The sequence below is a fragment of the Geotrypetes seraphini genome, chromosome 7 (assembly GCF_902459505.1).
Source record: "Geotrypetes seraphini chromosome 7, aGeoSer1.1, whole genome shotgun sequence".
Lineage (NCBI taxonomy): Eukaryota > Metazoa > Chordata > Amphibia > Gymnophiona > Dermophiidae > Geotrypetes > Geotrypetes seraphini.
Genome location: NC_047090.1, coordinates 82,408,176 through 82,428,571, shown reverse-complemented (window position 1 = coordinate 82,428,571; position 20,396 = coordinate 82,408,176). Strand labels below are relative to the sequence as shown.

The window sequence follows — 20,396 nt, the reverse complement described above, 5'->3', positions numbered from 1 at the left end:
TGTGGTCGTACCTGAAATCATCCATACACGAAGCAACTAATCGCTACATAAAATCAGTAGATAAACGACAAAGAAACAACAAACCCCAATGGTTCACTGAAGAGATCTCGCACCTCATTAAGGAGAAGAAAAAATCATTTCTTTCCTACAAACGTACGCAGAGAAGAGAAACTAAAGTAGAATATAAGACCAGATCTGCAACGGTCAAAACAGCAGTTAGGGAGGCCAAACTTCGAGTGGAAGAAACTCTGGCAAAGAACATTAAAAAAGGGGACAAATCCTTCTTTAGGTATATCAGTGATAGGAAAAGGAACACAGACGGTATAGTACGTCTTAGACAACCGGACGGAAACTACACGGTGGCGGATTCAGAAAAAGCAGAACTACTAAATGAATATTTCTGCTCAGTCTTCACCTGCGAAGCACCGGGACACGGACCACAGTTGATGATAAAACAAGATGTGGATGACCCGTTTCAGAATTTTGAGTTCACACCTGGGGACGTTTACAACGAACTGGCAAGGCTAAAGGTAAACAAGGCCATGGGACCGGACAATTTACACCCAAGAGTGCTCAGAGAATTGAGAGACGTTCTGGCAGAACCGTTGGCAGTGCTCTTCAATCTCTCACTAAGTACGGGGAATGTTCCGTTAGACTGGAAAACAGCCAACGTCGTTCCTCTACATAAAAAGGGTTGCAAGGCTGAGGCTGCAAACTATAGACCGGTAAGCCTCACCTCAATAGTGTGTAAACTCATGGAAACACTAATTAAGTATAAATTAGATACGATCCTGAACGAGGGAAATCTCCAGGATCCCAGCCAACATGGATTCACCAAGGGTAGGTCATGCCAGTCAAATCTAATCAACTTCTTTGACTGGGTAACAAGAAGACTGGACTCAGGAGAGTCCTTGGACGTCGTGTACCTGGACTTCAGCAAAGCGTTCGACAGCGTCCCACACCGCAGGCTGCTGAACAAGATGAAATCGATGGGATTAGGAGAGACTCTAACTACATGGGTTAAAGATTGGCTTAATGGCAGACTTCAGAGGGTGGTAGTTAACAGTACCCTCTCTAAAATGTCGGAGGTAACTAGCGGAATACCACAGGGTTCGGTCCTGGGCCCACTCCTCTTCAACATATTCATTGGGGATCTGACTCAAGGGCTTCAAGGCAAAGTAACCTTATTCGCTGATGACGCCAAACTATGCAATATAGTAAACGGCTATAATCTACAGGATGCTATGGAGCAAGACCTGCGTACTTTAGAAAGTTGGTCCTTGATATGGCAGCTGGGCTTTAACGCCAAGAAATGTAAGGTCATGCATCTCGGTAACGGAAATCCTTGCAGAACTTACACCCTGAATGGAGAAACTTTAACCAGGACTACGGCAGAACGAGACTTAGGAGTAATCATCAGTGCTGACATGAAAGCAGCCACTCAAGTGGAGAAGGCTTCATCTAAAGCACGGCAGATGATAGGTTGTATCAAGAGAAGCTTCGTCAACAGGAAACCTGAAGTCATGATGCCATTGTACAGAGCCATGGTGAGACCTCATCTGGAGTACTGTGTGCAATTCTGGAGGCCACATTACCGTAAGGATGTGCTCAGAATTGAGTCGGTTCAGCGGATGGCCACCAGGATGGTCTCGGGGCTAAAGGGTCTCCCGTACGAGGAAAGACTGAGCAAATTGCAGCTCTACACTCTTGAAGAGCGTAGGGAGAGGGGAGACATGATTGAGACATTTAAGTATATCACGGGACGGGTCGAGGTGGAAGATGATATCTTTCTTCTCAGGGGACCCTCGACCACAAGAGGACATCCGCTCAAACTCAGGGGAGGGAAGTTTCGTGGAGACGCCAGGAAGTACTTCTTCACGGAGAGAGTGATCGAGCATTGGAACAAGCTTCCAGTGTAGGTGGTCGAGGCACGCAGCATCCCAGACTTCAAGAACAAATGGGATACCCATGTGGGATCCCTACGAGGTCATGCCAAGGGATAGGGTCACTAGGACTTGAATGAGCAGGTCAGTAGAGTGACATTATAATTACAATTATACTTAAGGGGTCAGAAGACTTAAGAGGGTGGGTAAATAGTGTGGGCAGACTTGATGGGCTATATGGCCCTTATCTGCCGTCATCTTTCTATGTTTCTATGTTTCTAAGATGCTGAAAAGCTTTGAGAGCCTTGAAAATTGCTCTGAGTTCCAACAGATTTATGTGACACCAATGATCTGTGCAGGACCAATGTCCTTGAGTACTGAGACCATCGAGATGAGCCCTCCATGCATAGGTCAAGGAATCTGTCGTGAGGACCTTCTGATGAGGGGGTGTTTGAAATAGTAAACGTCTAGAGAGATTGTAAGAAAGAGTTTGAACGAAGAAGTCAGTGTAATGTGCTGAGAGAGAGGATCAGCCACTGGAGAGACTGTTTGAATGAAGAAGTCAGTGTAATGTGCTGAGAGAGAGGATCAGCCACTGGAGAGACTGTTTGAATGAAGAAGTCAGTGTAATGTGCTGAGAGAGAGGATCAGCCACTGGAGAGACTGTTTGAATGAAGAAGTCAGTGTAATGTGCTGAGAGAGAGGATCAGAAGCCTGCACCCATTGAGAAGCCAGGGTCCACTGAGGAATTCTGAGGTGAAGTCTTGCAAAAGGAGTCACGTGAACTGTAGAGGCCATGTGACCTAGCAGAACCATCATGTGTCTTGCTGAGAGTGAAGTGAGGGGCAACACTTTGTGACAAAGTTGTATGAGAGTATTCCGACATTGTTGAGGAAGGAATGCTCTGAGTTGCACAGTATCCAATAGAGCTCTAATGAACTGCAGATTTTGAGAGGGCTGTAGCTGGGATTTTGGAAAGTTGATTTCGAACCCTAAACTTTGGAGAAACCAAATAGTCCGTTGGGTCACTACAATAACCCCCTGAGATGTTGAATTTTTGATGAGCCAGTCGTCCAGATACGGGAAAATCTGAAGACCATGGCTGCGCAGAGCTGCTGCTACTAGGCACTTGGTGAAAACCCTAGGAGATGAGGCCAGGCCGAAGGGTAGCACTCTGTATTGAAAATGATGATTTCCCACCCGAAATCTGAGAAACTTGCAGAAGGCTGGATGAATGGGGATGCGAATGTAAGCCTCTTTGAGATCCAGAGAGCATAACCTATCGTTGTGATCCAGAAGGGGATACAAAGATGCTAGAGACAGCATCCAAAATTTTTCTTTTAACAAGAAATTTGTTGAGAGCTCTGAGGTCCAATATAGGTCATAGATCACCCATCTTCTTCGGGATACGGAAGTAACGGAGTAAAACCCCGTGCTCTGCTGTTCCAGAGGAACTTTCTCGATGGCACAGAGATGAAGCAGAGCCTGTGCTTCCTGAAGAAGAAGGGTGAGCTGCGACAAATTGGAAGAACACTCTCTTGGAGGGAGATCTGGTAGAACCTGAAGAAATTGAAGAGAGTAACTCTCCCTGATGATGGTGAGGACCCAGAGGTCAGATGTAATCAGTTCCCATCGTTGATAAAAATGATGGAGACGACCTTCGAAGGGAAGAGGGGAAGACAGAGGCAGAAAGATTGATGTTATGCTGTGTTAGATGGTAAAAAAGGCTAAGTGGACTTGGGCGCAGCAGGAACCTGAGGTTTATGCTACCGTTGCTATTGTTGCTGCTGTTTCTTAGGCGGTGGCCTTGAATAAGGTGCTGACTTTGGAGGATAATGTCTCTGATAAGATGGAGGAGGTATATAACTCTTAGCAGTGGATATAGAGGCAAATGATTTATCATGCTCAGACAAGCGTTTTGTGGCTGCCTCAATGGAGTCATCAAAGAGTTCATTTCCTGACATGGGATGTTGACCAGTTGATCTTGCAGGTTTGGATCCACGTCCCCAGTTCATAACCAGGCTAGACGACCCATGGCTACTGAGAATGCAGTGACCCTGGAGGACATTTCAAAAGCATCATATGCAGCTTGAACCATATGCATGTGAAGTTGACCTAGAGTAGAATGCATATGCTGGAACTCTGATAACCGATGTTTTGGGATATACTTGAAAAAAGCAGGCAAAGCATTGACCCAATGCTTCAGATATGATGTGAAGACAAAATTATAGTTTAAAATCCTATTTGTCATCATAGAATTTTGATATAACCGACGGCCAAACTTGTCCATGGTCCTTCCCTCTTAGCCAGGAGGGACGGTGGTATAAACTTTGGCAAGATTGATTCTTTTTAAAGAAGACTCCACGAGAAGAGATTGGTGGGATAGTTGAGACTTCTCAAATCCCTTACAATGAACCATCTTATATTGAGATTCCAGCTTTGCTGGCACAGCAGGAATGGAATATGGTATATCTAGATTCCTCTTGAAAGTTTGAGAAAGAATGCCATTCATAGGTAATTTTAAAGAATCCCTAGGAGGATTAAGCATATCCAGTTCTTCTAAATACTCCTTAAGAGTATTTGGAATCGGACTCCAAGACAATGTGGAGATCTTTACTCATTTGACATAAGAACTTTGTAAAGGACACCAGATCTGAAGAGGGATGACATCGTTGAGGAGAAGTGGTACGAGAGCCCCTAGAGGTACCTTTTACAGCAGAGAAAGAAGGTGAAGCCTCTCTGGAATATTGGTACCGCAGATCTGAATCCATAGGTAAAGATGAAGATGAAAGTCCACTTCTGGAATGAGTAGGATAAGCAGAACATTTTCTTTTGGAAGAACCAGCTGGTGAAGAAAACCTTGCAGGAGAGGAACTTGACTGACGAGAGACCTGTGGAGTTCAGATGTAGGGTTCCACAACAGATTTCCTCAATACGGGAGTTGGAGGCCTCGAGGAATCTTGATGCCTTGATGAACGAGGTCTGTCTCGAGAAGAAGACCTGGGTCTCGATGAATGCCTTGAGAGATGGAGTGGAGCTGAACTATGCCTTGAAGACCGGGGCAGTGATTGAGATGGATACAGCCTCGATGAGGAATGTTGAAGCATCCCCGTCCTGTGCCTCGAAGAAGGCAATGCCTTATGTGAGGTAGGATTGGCAGTTGAAGAACTAAGTCGAGACACTTGCAAGGACTCCCCCTTGTATCGAGTGTTCAGATTGACCTCAAGGCACTCTCATGGACTCGACTCCTTGTGCTACTGCTGAGTGCTCAGGCTGGACTACAGGAAGCAAGGTCGAGGCAGGAGTTAATTTGGCAAGCATATTACCAAACCAAGCATATTAGCCTCCAACATATTCTGCAAAGCTGGCACCGAGACCACTGAAGCTGGTGCAATTGGTGCAGTTAGTCTCAGAGGAAGATGATCTCGAGGATGAGTGCTTCCTCAACTTGGATACACTGTTCTTGGAAAGCCTCAAAGCAACGGGCACTATTGAAGTGTGTTGGGACTCCTGAAGGATTGGCTTCAATATCTTACCTGAAGGAGACACTGAGGAGAGCGGCACTTCTGGGGACGATTTTGCCGACTTCCCCAAAGATGAAGACTGTCAGTTTAATAAAATGTAAGGATGGTCGCACCCCCACAATGTTAGGTGGTAGGGGTTAAGTGAAATGCGCACTGACCAACGCCAGGTCCCAGGTTCAGTTCCCTCACCGATGACTCACCAGAAAGTAGAATCAGAGGCACAGCCAGAGGTTTTTGCATAAAGAATATATTATAGAAATAGTCTTACAGAAAAGCAATATTTATAATCATTACAATGAAACATTACAATTAAATAGAGAGCATAGCAGCTTCCCTGCCTTACAGAGTTCAGAGGTAAAGAGGGACATAGAAGCCTGAAGTTCCAGGGAAAGGCAGAGAGAGAGAAAAGGGGGATGGGGTGATGGTCCAAGCTTCGGGTTCCATAGATAAAGAGAAGGATAGACAGAGAGAGGGAGAGCCAAGACAGAACCAGAGTGCCAAGCAAAGAGCCAAGAGATAGCTAGATAGAAAGAGAGAGAGAGAGAGGGCCAAGACCCCTCTCCTGATAGCTTGATAGAAAAAGAGACAGATTGATAGGAAAAGAGACACCCATTGATAGAGCAGAGAGCAGGCTTTTATACCTTAGAATCTTATTCTGAATAGAGAAAATATTGTATCTCCCAGTATCTTTCTGTTTAGAACTTGCAAACTGTTTGAGACAATGGTTAATTTAATTGACAAAGGAGGGTGTAATACCTGCAAGCATGGTGATGGGATTAGGTCTCTGGCTTGATCTGTGCACCATTGTCATAAGCACCCTCTTAATCAGACATTAACACCTTTTAGCTAGTCATGATTCAATCAGGGAAACTTAAAACATATCAGGGATACTTAACACAGTCTCCCTGCACTAAGGGTCTATCTGCCTTCCCATGCCAGAGCCAGATTGATATAATCTCCCATAGGCCTCTAGGCTGACATCTCCCATAATTTTTTTATTTTTATTCTTTGAAATGAGGGCAAGCTTGTGGTACCCTCGCTTACCTACAACAGTACGTCCCCTGTCTTGCAGAATCTCCAAACTATGAAGATAGGTTGTATATTCCATAAACAGTTCCCATTATGAGTTCAAACCTCTGTCTTAGGTTGTATAGGCCATCATCTGGGCGGGGATCCCAGTATGCTTATATCTTACCCGTCGTTGAGCGAATGAACGGTGCATAAGGGATGCAGGAAGCTTTTTCAGGAGGTTCAGGTATAAAGGTACCAAGATGTCATGAGAGAGTATGCAAGTATGGAATATGGGAAAATATTATGTCTGACTCTGGTAATGGTAATGCAATAGGCCATGCCAAATTAAAACCAAATTAGAATCAAATTAGCAAGTGTCAGAGAAGATACTGGAAATACATGTACAACTGCCTTAAAAAGCTAGAAGGAAGCTTGTGAGATAAAGAAAAGTACATGTGTTTCACTTTACAGCAAAGGAGAATCATAATAATACATAGCAAAATTTGTACAATAATTAAGATAATGATAGGGTGAATTAAAACATTAAATATGTGGTTTGCAGTGGGCGAATACCCAAAGAAAAGTTCCCAAACTGAGACATGAGCGTCTCGTAGCAAATTTTCTACAGTTTGTGCAATCTGTACATTTTCAAAAGTGATAGTATGATTCACTTCTTTGGAGGTTTTCTTAAGTTGTTCAATGTAAGTATGGAGTTCAGTAAAGTTCAGCAGCTTTTGAAATGTCTCGTTGCCCATACCAAGAGGTAGTGGATGTACAGCATATGAAATAAAGTCTGGAATGTCCATAGAATAGGTTAAATAGGTGGAATTGTACAGCAAAGCGTTCTTAGGAAGGTGGCTATATCCGATGAACAGGAAACATTGTGTACAGTATGTGTGTAAAAGTCTTTGCAGTCAGGGTGCAGGAAGATGAATTAGTCCAGCAGGAACCGGCAGTCTCTTTAAACTGGTTAGATGCACACTTGGGATGAAATGATGTTTGCACAGGATCTGATGTTTGCACAGGATCTTTCAGTCACTGGAAATTAGTGGTATTCACCCTTGAGATGAAATGATGTCTGTGCATACAGGGAGGGATTTGAAAAGAGTCCCGATATCATTCAGCAGCTGTACTCCAGTGTGATCCAAATAAGAGATAGAAAATGGAGGAGAAACCATGTTGCCAGTACTGAATGTATAGAGAGAGAGAGAGAGAGAGAGAGAGAGAGACCAGTTGCCTGTACTGAATGTGGCAACATGTAACAATATTAATGCATTTACTTGGTATAGTTATGGCAAAAGACAGACAATATTCAGGTACTGAAGGTTCTTAATCAGACATTCCAAAAAGATATGTTTTTGTGTGCTGCATATAACTATTATGGCACTTCAGAGAGACCATAATTCTGTACTGAATGTATATATAGAAAAAATTATGTCAGAAATGTGTACTGAATCTAGTGAGGATCATAGAATAAACACGGTATAGATATAGAATAAAACCTTTTCTTAAAAAAATATAACCCCTAACTAAGCTACATTTAGCATATGTAAATTATAGGGAAAAAGAACATTGTGCAATTGGGCTAGTTAAAAAAAATGGGGAAAAGAGCTCTAGAAATGGCCAATGTTATGTATCCTGGGGTACCCTCTAAACTAAAACAAATAGACAAAAGACAGACCACATGGCACAGACAACATAAAACACAAATTTTGAGGCTGTCAAGTGTTCAGGGCAGAATTTAACTCTGCAAATAAACACATTGTTATAGAGAACCAAAATAAAGATGAACAGATGAGTAGTACAAATAATGCATAGCATAACCATCTCATATTCAGAAAAGGCATAAAGCTAATATCTTCTTTGGAATGTCTCTATCTCTGCAGTGATAAAGAGGAACCTTGGAAAACATTAGAAATATCTTTGTGCCAAAATTGGTCTGGGATGGCTATGAATATATATCCGAACTGCTGCTAAGAAAAAGAAAAAAAAAAACCATTTCAAATTAGCAGCATCCTCAAGGTCACTTAGAGCAAACTTTGTCCATGATCCATTCAGGCCGACCTTGACCACTTGTCTGCCACCTGGGTCCCACTGCACTCGGAGGAATGGGCACTGCGGTGCAGATTTGTCTTCTTTTGTCTGCACTGTCGTGTCCTGGCATTCAGAGGCAAGGGGCAAATTCCGAAAATCATTAGTCATGTCTAGGACAGAGAAAAAATGCACATTTAGGGTTAAATTTCACAGTAATGTCAGAGTAAGAGGCTGCCCCTTGTGTTACAGGCTTTGAAATCTTAGTTAGGGCCTGAGAGTGTATAGGGAGCCTAACAGAGCCATCTGAATTAGCATTAGACCAAGCTGGAGAGCCACATGCTAAAGAGATAGGTCCGCTCAGACCCCTCTCCTCCATCTTAGGCACCAGTTCTGTTGCTGGAGGAAGTACTGGTTGCTGTGTTTGTGGTTGAGGATCTTCAGCCTCAAACAAAATTTCTGTGTACCTTTTCCCACAATATTGTGCCCAAACTGAAACATCTGCAGCCTCTGAATGAGTTACACTACGATCATGCTTCTGCACTGGCATGCTACACTGTGTGGCTAACTGCACAGGAATAACCTCATGAACCAAAGGTTTAGAAGCATTTAGAATTCCTGTACCCAATGCAAAACCAGCCACCTCAACAATTTCTTTGCCTGTATTCTCACTTGTGCTGGCAGTAGTTTCTACAATGTTTTTCATTAGTTCCTTTTGTGGGATAGACACACACTTTGAAGCTTTGTCATTTAGACCCTGAATCTCACAAATTTCCATATTTTTCTGATGTCCAGTAGGAGGCGCTCTATCTGTAAAACTGATTCTGGCCCCTGTATCAATTACATTTAATTTATCCTGACCCTCTATGGTAGTATTAACATTGGGGCGGCCGCAAGTGTCCAAAATCAAAGGTGCCACATACCTCAAGCTGAATTCTGAGTCTGACTTCTTTCACTTATCCTGCGTCTCCAAAAGTGAGTCCACAGGTAAGTGAAAGGAGTCTGGCTGGGCTGTGAAGGCCTGAGTCACCTTGGCATTCGGACACAGAGAGTCAGGACATCCCTATGGACTAGCACTGTTGTTCCTAGCTGTCAAATCACTTTTTACCCTGTCCAATTCTATCTGCATTGTGTGACGATCCTGTTCCCATTTCCTTTTCTCTTTTTCTAATTTTTCCTTTTGATCTCTGAGTTCATGGAAGGGAATGTAAGTGGAGGAATTTCTGTAACTACCTCTGACATGCCCTCTATTTCCTGTGTGTGGTGTTTTCTTGTATTGGGGTGCTCCCTCAGCATGCCACCTTCTAGCTTCAGAGACTGAAATAATTTGAGCTGGCTGGCTCTTCCACACAGACCCAATCCTGAGCAGTAAAGTGTCAAAAGGCGTAGTTTTAGGGTCCTCCGAGAACAACAGAAGGTGTTTAGTAATCTCGGGAGATAATAATTCTAATAGGAATTCTTTATGTTCTCTCTGACCATAATCTGAGGAAATGGGCCAATGTTCATGTTCTTTAAGTACCGTGTTGATTACCCACACTCTATATGCAAACTGCTCTGGTGTATCACTTGGCAGGGGTGAAAGAGTTCTAAGTACTTGCAAAGAGGTGCAGCGAAATAGTTGTTCGATGCCCATCTTTACAAATTGGTATGGATGAACAAGAGATCCAAATTTATAATAATGTGGACCCAGGGCTAGGTGCATAAGCTTATCAAAATCTGCATTGTTCCTTTTGTATTTCCCTAGACCCCAGTGAATCAGTATGTCAGTAGCCCATTTGCATCATTCATTTATGTTAAAAGGCATAGGGCCCACTTTCTCCACTATTCTTTCAATGTCACTGTCCTTCATATGTCCCTGCAGCACTACTGTTACTGGAGCTGTGTCACTTATAGGGGTACTATTGGTATTGCTCTGGCCTGGTAATGAATTTTCCTCACTTTCGTTTGTCGGTTCTTCTTCCTGTTCTACATCTGTAGCTAGTTTACCCTTTCTCTGACCTGCTACAAAAACAGTTTTCTGTTTCTCTATAAACTGACTACATGGATTATATGGTGATGGTGGCACAGGTGCAGACGGCAGAATAGCCTGTCCCTGTGAGGCACATTTTGACTTTAAATATTTTAATTCTACCTTGGCCTCTTCTAATTGTTCATTTACAGTTAAAAAGGAATTTGTGGCCTGAACAATTTAGGTTCTTAGCATAGATATATTAATTTGTGCCTCATCTAAGTCTTTGGACAGCTGATCGCACTGAGTGTTCAAGTCAGTATTATCTTGTTTTAGGCTAATAATTCCCCTTAATATTCCTTGAATGAAAAGGCATTTTCTTTTATTTGTTTTCTTTCTAAACTCCTGAGAATGAGAAACCATTTGTTTCTGAATATCGTGCCATGTGTGTTCAGGAAAATTACCCTCATATGGACCCCCTTTCTTGTCAAAATATTTGTGTACAATATCTGTGAGTTCTTGAAAATCAAAAGGGTTCATATTTGAGGCTGCAGAAGTCTGCCTTGGTTCGTGTGCAGAGAGAATGGGCTTCTAAATGTCCCTGTCTGTGTGTAGCCTTTGAGATTGAAATGCTCCCACTAATGATGGAGGGAGACTTTAGTTAATAGGTAGAAAAGCGAGGTAAAGCGTGTTAGGCAAGAGTCATTGGCATAAAATAATACACTTATGCCCACACCTGCCCACACTGGTTACTACCTGAAATTTATAGGCAGAAGTTTAGCAGGAAAAAATATAAGAAGTCTGTTAGAAGAGCAGGGGTGTCAGCTGCCAGTTCCAGTCCAGTGTACACTGGGCCTTTCACCAGGGCAGAGACTGACAAGAAATAGAATTAAAAGCACAAGGTAAAAAAAAGTAAAAGTTATTAGTACAGATGTGGCGTGTCTTAATTGAGTGACTGTTTTCACTTTGAACCCTGCTTTTCTTCAGAGCAGCTCAAATATTCTTACACGCAACACCCTAGCAAGCATATAATAGCAAATCATACAATGCAAACTGGCACAGGTAAACTACAAAGACTTTTGATAGTAAAATCTCACCAAATATAAAACCCAAAATATTACTGAAACTTTTCACAATTGTGTCATCCAGTCTAAAACAATTTAAGGGTTCCAAAAGGACTTTTGATTTCTATCTCACTCTGTCTATCAATCAAAATAGAAAGTCAATTGATATATAAAATCTCACCAAGTATAAAACCCCACAATATTACTGGAACTTTTCAACAGTGTGTCATCCAGTCTAACGTATAATCAATCTAAGGGTTTTGCAAAGACTTTTGATTTCTATATCACTCTCTATACATAATCCTATTGCACAGTGCATAAAAGGAGGGGAAAAACAAACAAACTTGAATTCTACTTACCCAAATTAAATCATCAGGAAGGACCGAGACAAAGCCCCCAAAATGTCAGTTTAATAAAATGTAAGGATGGTCGCACCCCCACAATGTTAGGTGGTAGGGGTTAAGTGAAATGCGCACTGACCAACGCCAGGTCCCAGGTTCAGTTCCCTCACCGATGACTCACCAGAAAGTAGAATCAGAGGCACAGCCAGAGGTTTTTGCATAAAGAATATATTATAGAAATAGTCTTACAGAAAAGCAATATTTATAATCATTACAATTAAACATTACAATTAAATAGAGAGCATAGCAGCTTCCCTGCCTTACAGAGTTCAGAGGTAAAGAGGGACATAGAAGCCTGAAGTTCCAGGGAAAGGCAGAGAAAGAGAAAAGGGGGATGGGGTGATGGTCCAAGCTTCGGGTTCCATAGATAAAGAGAAGGATAGACAGAGAGAGGGAGAGCCAAGACAGAACCAGAGTGCAAAGGCAAGAGCCAAGAGATAGCTAGATAGAAAGAGAGAAAGAGGGCCAAGACCCCTCTCCTGATAGCTTGATAGAAAAAGAGACAGATTGATAGGAAAAGAGACACCCATTGATAGAGCAGAGAGCAGGCTTTTATACCTTGGAATCTTATTCTGAATAGAGAAAATATTGTATCTCCCAGTATCTTTCTGTTTAGAACTTGCAAACTGTTTGAGACAATGGTTAATTTAATTGACAAAGGAGGGTGTAATACCTGCAAGCATGGTGATGGGATTAGGTCTCTGGCTTGATCTGTGCATCATTGTCCTAAGCACCCTCTTAATCAGACATTTTAGCTAGTCATGATTCAATCAGGGAAACTTAAAACATATCAGGGATACTTAACACAGTCTCCCTGCACTAAGGGTCTATCTGCCTTCCCATGCCAGAGCCAGATTGATATAATCTCCCATAGGCCTCTAGGCTGACAAAGACTTCCCCATCGAGGGAGGCTTTAGTGAAGCCAAGGTTGAAGCTTTAAGTCCCGTAGCAGACTTCGGCACAGTCGAGGCTGAGGTCGGAGTCAAGGGTTTTGGAGCAAGATCCATGGCCCTGAAAATTTTTTCAATCTCAACTAGACAACGTTTAAGGGCTCAACTTTGTTGTGTCGCACAGCAAGCGCACAACTCCGGATGATGGTCAGGTCCTAAACAATGAACACACCACTTATGTGCTTCAGTGATAGAGATCATGCGTTGACACCGACTACACTTCTTGAACCCTGTAATCGGCCAGGCCAAGGAATGGAAAATGGCTGCGGCTAAATGGAAGCCCACAGGCTGAGGCCACGGAACAGGCCCCGCCTTGACAGCCGAAAAAAATTTCAAAAACTCTCTCTTTAAAAAAAAAACAAAAACGTGCATCGGACTGTGAAAACAATAACAAACACAAGCCGCAGCGATGAGAAGATACGTAAAGAACTAATTCTTGCACAGAGCCTTGAAATGAGGGCTTCTCAGCTCCACGGAAAACTTAGAATTGAGGAGACACCGAGGAGACGCGCGCCCTACGTCGGGTGGGAAGGCATTCGTGCATGCGCGGTGCGGCAGTCGCAAACTTTCCTTAGTTCCCTACCCCTGCCCTAGAGGATACTAGCATAGGAGTGAGGATCATTCCTGTCATCAAATGGGCATAACTAATCCATTTGGATAAACTGTCCTTGAGGACCTACGAGTTAGAAAAAAAATGGAGAGATTCGCATGACAGAGACAACAATAATGTTAGAAAAAATTGAGAAAAATCCCCCAAATTAAGTGATTTAAAGGACTGTGTCTCAGTAGCTCTGCTGAAATCGACTGAGGTGATGCCATCCAACAGGGCAGGAAGAAAGTGCTATGAATGCAGATAGTGCTTCTCAAATGCTTCTGAAAATATTCTAAGCTATTGTAGCATTTTCCCATGTTGGGATCTGCTGTATGATGTTACCTGCCTCGGAAGACTTGCTTATCCTTTGTCTTCCACAAACAGAATTCTGGGCGTGCATCTAGATCAGGGGTGTCAAAAATCGGTCCTCAAGGGCTGCAATCCAGTCAGGTTTTCAAGATTTCCCCAATGAATATGCATGAGATCTATTTGCATGCACTGCTTTCAATGCATATTCATTGGGGAAACCCTGAAAACCCGACTGGATTGCGGCCCTCGAGGACCGACTGACACCTGTATCTAGTTAAACAACTGTCCATGGTATGCCCAAGTCAACCATGTCACACACAAAGGATTCAACATACTCTGGAAACTCAGATCCATCAGAAAATACTTTGACCAGATGCCTTTCAAACTCCTGGTCCAATCACTATTCCTAAGCATCCTAGATTTCTCCATCATCATCTACCTAGCAGGACTACGCAACCATTTCTGGAAACTAAGTATCATCCAAAACACTGGAGTGAGGTTCATATTCAACCTAAAAAATTCAATCACATCACACCTTTCTACCAAAAACTTCATTGGCTGAAAATTGAGATCCGAGTACTTTTCAAATTCAGATGTCTCTTCTACAAAGCTCTGTGTAGTCTACTGCCCAACTACCTCACCAATCAGTTCACATTTGCCAGACCCGGACGATCTACTCAACCTCAATCATTCTTCACCTTCCCCTTAATTAAGGAAGCACCCATAAGAGATTCATCAACAGACTCCTACCCAACCAAGCAGCCTCCAAAGACCCTGAATGGAGCCAACTGGTCAGAACATCAACCTCTTACATGCACTTCAGAAAGCTCCTAAAAATGCTCTTCTTCCCCAAACAGGATGACCCATCTTAAATTTTCCTCGAGAAGACTCCTGACCCAATGACTCTCTATATTCCACACTGTTTCTCTAGGACTAAGAACATTCCTACCTATTTATTTATCTCCCTTCTTATAAAACCCTGCTTAACCTCCCTCTATGCAAGCTATACAATTTTCAGTCCTTTCTCCATTGCTGTAGTTCACTTACTCTCCTCACCCACTTTTCCTGTAAACCGCCTCAAACCAAAAGGCTTTCGCGGTATATAAATAAAGATTTATGTTACATTATGTCTTCAGAGAAAACCACCATCACAACTGGTATTTAGAATTCTGAAAGCTATCTTCTTAATTTATACTGTTTGCCTAGCATGGCACTCTGACAAGCCGCACAAACATATTACTGCAAGCTAAGTGAACTGAAGAGGAAGCTGCTATGTTATCTGCTATTTAAATCACTAAATATGTGATCTTGGCAGAATAAAATAGCATAGCATAAGTGCATTTCAAAATATGGCAAATTCATATTTTCAGTCTTTATCATGTCAAGGAAATGTACAGAAAGATTTATCCGATGCTCTCCTGGAGGATCACCTAGACAGGTTTTCAGAACTGTCAGAATGCGTATGTAGGAGATAAATTTGCATATATTGCAGACACACTGTATGAAAATCTCTTGTGCATATTCATTGGGGTAATCCTGAAAACCAAACTGGCTAGGTATACCGCCAAGAGAGAGTTGAAAAGCATTGCCGTAAGCACTTCAAATAAGCTTCAGCTGAAAATTTTGGTTGTCTTATTTACAAAAAACTTATCTGGAATTAGTTCCACCTTTTAGATAGTAGCAACCCATTATAGCACCAACTTTACAAAATGACTACTCTAGAACAGAGATTAGCAATCTTATCCTTAAGCATCCCCTAAGTAGTTTGGTTTTGATATTCACAGTGAATACACATGAAATACATTTGCAAGCACTATCTCCACTGCAAGCAGACATATCTCATGTATACTCACTGTGTATATCCTGAAAATTAGATTGGCTCAGTACTCAAGGACACAGTTTAAAACTGCTATTCTAGAAACTTCATACCAACTGAAAAAAACCCCAACAACTGGCCTCATCCAGCTACTGATTGGAAAAGCACTCCAGCAAACTTGCATACTGTACTTTGTGATATGAGAAGACATCAACAGCCTAGACCAGTGTCTCTCAAATTTTCCCGAGCCGGAGCACACTAAAGGAAGTGGCCACGGCTCAAGGCACCCAGAAGTGTGCAAATGTTGCTGTGATGACATCACATGCATGCGTGACATCATCACATTGACATCCACGCATGCGCAGAGGCCCTCTAGACAAGCCCTGAAATGCCAGTAGGTCATGCCAGCAGGGAAGTCTAACAAATATCAACTTAGTACCCCCAACCACAAACCTCCCAAACTCTACCCTAGACCCACCCAAGCTCTTCCCCAGATCCAACCCCCTTTACTAATTGTAATACAATTTTTTCCATTCATTTTTCATATACACACAATATACACAGCAGATATAAAGTCTCAAAACTGACACATTTCAATCATTATATTGAAAATAAAATCATTTTCCCTACCTTTGGTGTCTGGTGACTTTATTTCTCTGTGCTTTAAACTATGTTTCCAGTGCCTTCTTATCCATTGACTGTTTTTCTCTCCATCTTCACTTTTTGCCTTACATCCGTCTTTGGCATTAACTTAACATTCAATATTTCCATTTTTCTGCTTTTTCTCAAAATCTACTTTTCCATGTCTTCCTTCCCTCCCTATTTCCATGGTCTGACATCTCTCTCTCTTTCCCCCCCAGTGGTCTGACATCTCTCTCCTGCCTTTCCTCCTTTCCCAGTCTGGCATCTCTCTCCTCTCCTTCCCATAATCTGGCATCTCTCTTTACTACTACAATTATTATTATTAATATTATTATTCCTATAGCGCTACCGGACTCCCCTCCTTCCCTTCCCTGGTCTGATATCTCTCCCTTCAGTCATCTCTCCCCTCCCTTCCTCCTTTCTGCCCCCTACAGTCAATCACCCTTCCTTTCCTCCTTTCTGGCCCCCCATCCCAGTTCAACATTTCTCCTTCCTTTCCCAGTCCAACATTTTTTTCTCTCTTCCTCCTGCATGCTTCTCCTCTGGTCCTCCTTCCCTCCCCCAACCAACATCTCTCTTTCTCTCTCTCCCTCCATGAGTCCAACTTTGCACTCTCTGCCCTCTCCCCCTTCCCCAGAGTGTAACATTTCTCCTTCCCTACTTTCTGTCCTCCCCATCCATCTCGCCCTCTCCATGAGATCAACAGTTTTTGCCTCCTGTACACTTTCTCTCTTTGTCCTTGCCTCTTCCCTTGCGTGGCATCCCTCCTTCCCACACCCCAACCCAACATGCTCTCTCCCCATGCACCATCTCACCCTCCCCTCCAGTTTGTAGCACCTTTCCTTTCCCTCCCTTTCTGCCAGGTCCAGCAGCACCTCTTCTCCCTTCCTTTTATCTCCCCCGTGTCCAGCAGTACTCCTTCCCTCCTCTGCCTGTCCAGCATTACTCCTTCTCCCTTCCCTCCTCCCTCCATACCTAGCAGTACCCCCCTACTCCCTTCCCTGCTCCCCATGTCTAGCAGTACCCCTTCTCCCTTCCTTTCTCCCCCACCCTGTCCACCAGTACCACTTCTCCCTTCCCTCTTTCCCTGTTAAGTATACTTCTCCTTTCTCTAGGCTAGTGGCAGCTCACTGTATGGTTTTAACTTAGCCACACAGCTGCCGCTAGGATTAGTTTAGCTGCAGTTTCTTCAGGCAATCTTGGGGCTTTTGCTAGGCCGGCCCACCTTGCATCATCGAAGTGGGCCAGCCTAGCAAAGGCCCTGCGGCTGCCTGAAGAAACTGAGTCTAAACTAATGCTAGCGGCAGCTCTGTGACTAAGTTAAAATCACACTGCGCTGCCATTGCTGGTTTGGGGGTGGGGAGAGAAGCTGCCGGAACTCCTGCTTGCCTCTTCTTCTCTGATTTTAAGTGTGCCGCGGCATACAGGGGCAGGAAGGGAGGCGCCAGCGTCAGCTAACTTGCAACTTCCTGCCTTTTGCTGCCGATACTCCTGCTTTCGTATCGACAGCAGAAGGAAGGCAGTTCCAAGTTAACCGACGCTGGCGCTTCTCTTCCTGCCCTGTATGCCACAGCACACTTCAAATCTCAGGAGGCACACTAGTGTGCCACGGCATACAGTTTGCGATACACTGGCTTAGACAGTTCTTTTTCTATTACAGGCTTGCACTTTTATTATTTCTCTAGAGAAAAACTGAAATCTTACCATGATGCTTTTCAGTCGCTTAACCTCATCTTCCTGGGCTCTGTAGCTTTCCAGTTCTTGCTGTACAGATTCTGCTACTTCTGGGAAAGGACTAAAGCAAAAGCAATCATCAGTAATTGTCAAACAACAAAAGTTAGAAATGATGTTAGCCCCATCTATGCAATCCATATCTCATCACATCTATGACCACCAGTGAGAACCTTGTCAAATCCTCAGCTGATCTGGAAGGGATATTTTAAACACTATGAAAAGAAGAATAGAGCTTGCCATCTTTGAAGATCCAACCTAATTAAAATTAAATACTATACACTTATCACCTCAGAAAATATGATGAAGTTTTATTTCTAAAACTTATAATTTTTATAACATTTTATGTGTTGGTAAACAGTAATAATTAGTGTCAGGGATAAGGCTCAGTTTGAGTAAATGGAAGAAATTACTACTCCAGAAGGTGTTTCTTTTGGGTATTCTAATTAACTGGTGGAAATATGAATTCTTCTCCCAACTTGCATTCTAGATGCGGAAATTCAAGAAAATTGGTATTGCGTGAAGTCAACATGCCAATGGAAATCCTTTCAACAAATATAATCTCCTGTTTTGGAGATGATCCTGCAAAGAGCACAGTATATTACTGAACCAATAAAACAAATGAAGTGGAGAGAAACTTTATTTGTTAAGTTTTATTTGAAAACTGCTTATATTATATTATTCTGGATTTAGCATATGAATGGGGCAATGAGGATATAATGTGTTACCTTGCTCCAGAGAAGAAATCATACAGAGCAGAAATGTTTTGGAACTCTGGTGTTAGAGTGCTGGAATACCAAGAGGGATGGGGGGGGGAAGGAGGGGGGTTGTGGGAGGGGGTGGCGAGAACAAGACCAGGAGCAAGATAGGAAGTTATATAATAAAAATATAACACACTGTTTTAACTGTTATTTACTGTTGTTACGCAGTACCTGATTGACCCAGTATGATACAGAATGGAAGGGGCAGAAGAGGCAAAGTTTATTAAAGACCTGATACAGCCTGTGTTGTCATAATGCCAGAGTCAGGGTGTCCATAAACAACAGACTCCGTACTACTGCTTCCTTGAATTTCTCATGCATAGTCACATCCTCTTCCAGAAGATGGATCCAATATGACAAATTTGATGTAATGATTGTAACTGAGTTATAAATAAGTTTAATTTAAAATAAATACAAAATAAGCCTTCAAGAAAAGCAAAGATACCACCTGTAGCAGGTGCTCTTCGAAGACAATCAGTATATATTCTCACATATGGGTAACATCATCCATAGGACCAAGTATGGACACATACCAAGTGCACTGTCACTTTAAATTTTATGTCAGTGCCCATACCATGTGCGTGCAGGTTTCCCACCTGATGTCGGCTTGCAGGACCTGCAGTTCAGTAACAAAGCTAAGACACCAACTAGAGGAGGTGGGCGTGTTGTGGAAATATATAACTGCTAAGTAGATTTCCTTTCTCCACAGACAAGCAGGTATAATATTCTCACATGTGGATCTCCCAAGCTGCCACGTTCATGACTCTGAAAGAGGTTTAACATTGAATATATATGAGCCTTGTAAAACTTAAAAAGGTCGAAGAGAAAGTTGGCACTTGGGAAGTAAATAGATTTTGCAGAACTGCTTGCCCAAAACCACCGTCTCTTCTGGAGTTTTCCTCTAAACAGTAGTTAAAAGTGAAGGTATGGATTGAGGACCAAGTGGCTGCTTTGCAGATGTCCTCAATAAAAGTAGAGCCTAAATGGGCTACTGAAGCCGCCATAGCCCATACATTATGAACTGTAACATGGACCTGTGGCATCATCCCAGCCTGAGTATATGCACAGGAGATACAGTCTGCTAGCAGAGTGGAGATGGTTCTCTTGGTCACAGGAACTCCAAGTCTTTTAGGGTCGAAAGACACAAAGATTTGGGAAGAAGTTCTATGATGTTTAGTCTGAATCAAGTAGTATGCTAGAGCACATTTGCAGTATAAAATGTGGAGAGCTGCATCATCTGGGTGAGAGTGTGGTTTTAAAAAGAAGACAAGTGGAACTATGGACTGATTGAGATGAAATTTCAAGACAATCTTAGGAAGGAATTTTGGATGAGTCTGAAGGACTATTCTGTACAGGGTGGATCTGATACAAGTGCTTGCAGTTCTGTCACCCAGCAGGCAGAGACTCGAGGCCAAGCCATTTTATGCATTGCAATAGCTACAGCAGATATTCTGGAGGAGATATTGAAAGCATCAAAAGCCACTTGGGCCATGAACTTTCTAGTACGAAACAAGTTCTTTGAGAGCTGTTGGAAGGGTTTCAGTTGTTCTTGATAGAAAATATTGACTGAAGTCAGCCAATTGTTTTAGTAGAAATTTGAGATAAATGGAAAATTATCCTGTTAAGTAGCATCAAAGATTGGAATATGTGCTTACCAAAGGAATTCAGTGTTCTGACCTCTCTTCCAGAGGAAGCAGAAGCATAAAAGCGGAAACTACATGAACACCTGAGGG

At 42.7% G+C, this 20,396-nt stretch overlaps 1 protein-coding gene across 3 annotated transcripts in view; it reads right to left on the bottom strand.

Moving 5' to 3' along the window:
* Nucleotides 1-20,396, bottom strand: part of SCFD1 (sec1 family domain containing 1) — a 248,396-nt gene that overhangs the window by 109,794 nt on the left and 118,206 nt on the right. For all 3 annotated transcript variants that reach the window (XM_033952477.1, XM_033952475.1, XM_033952476.1), the window contains exon 12: nucleotides 17,876-17,966. In XM_033952477.1, coding sequence (XP_033808368.1) covers nucleotides 17,876-17,966 — 91 coding nt within the window. The remainder of the gene's footprint in view (nucleotides 1-17,875; nucleotides 17,967-20,396) is intronic.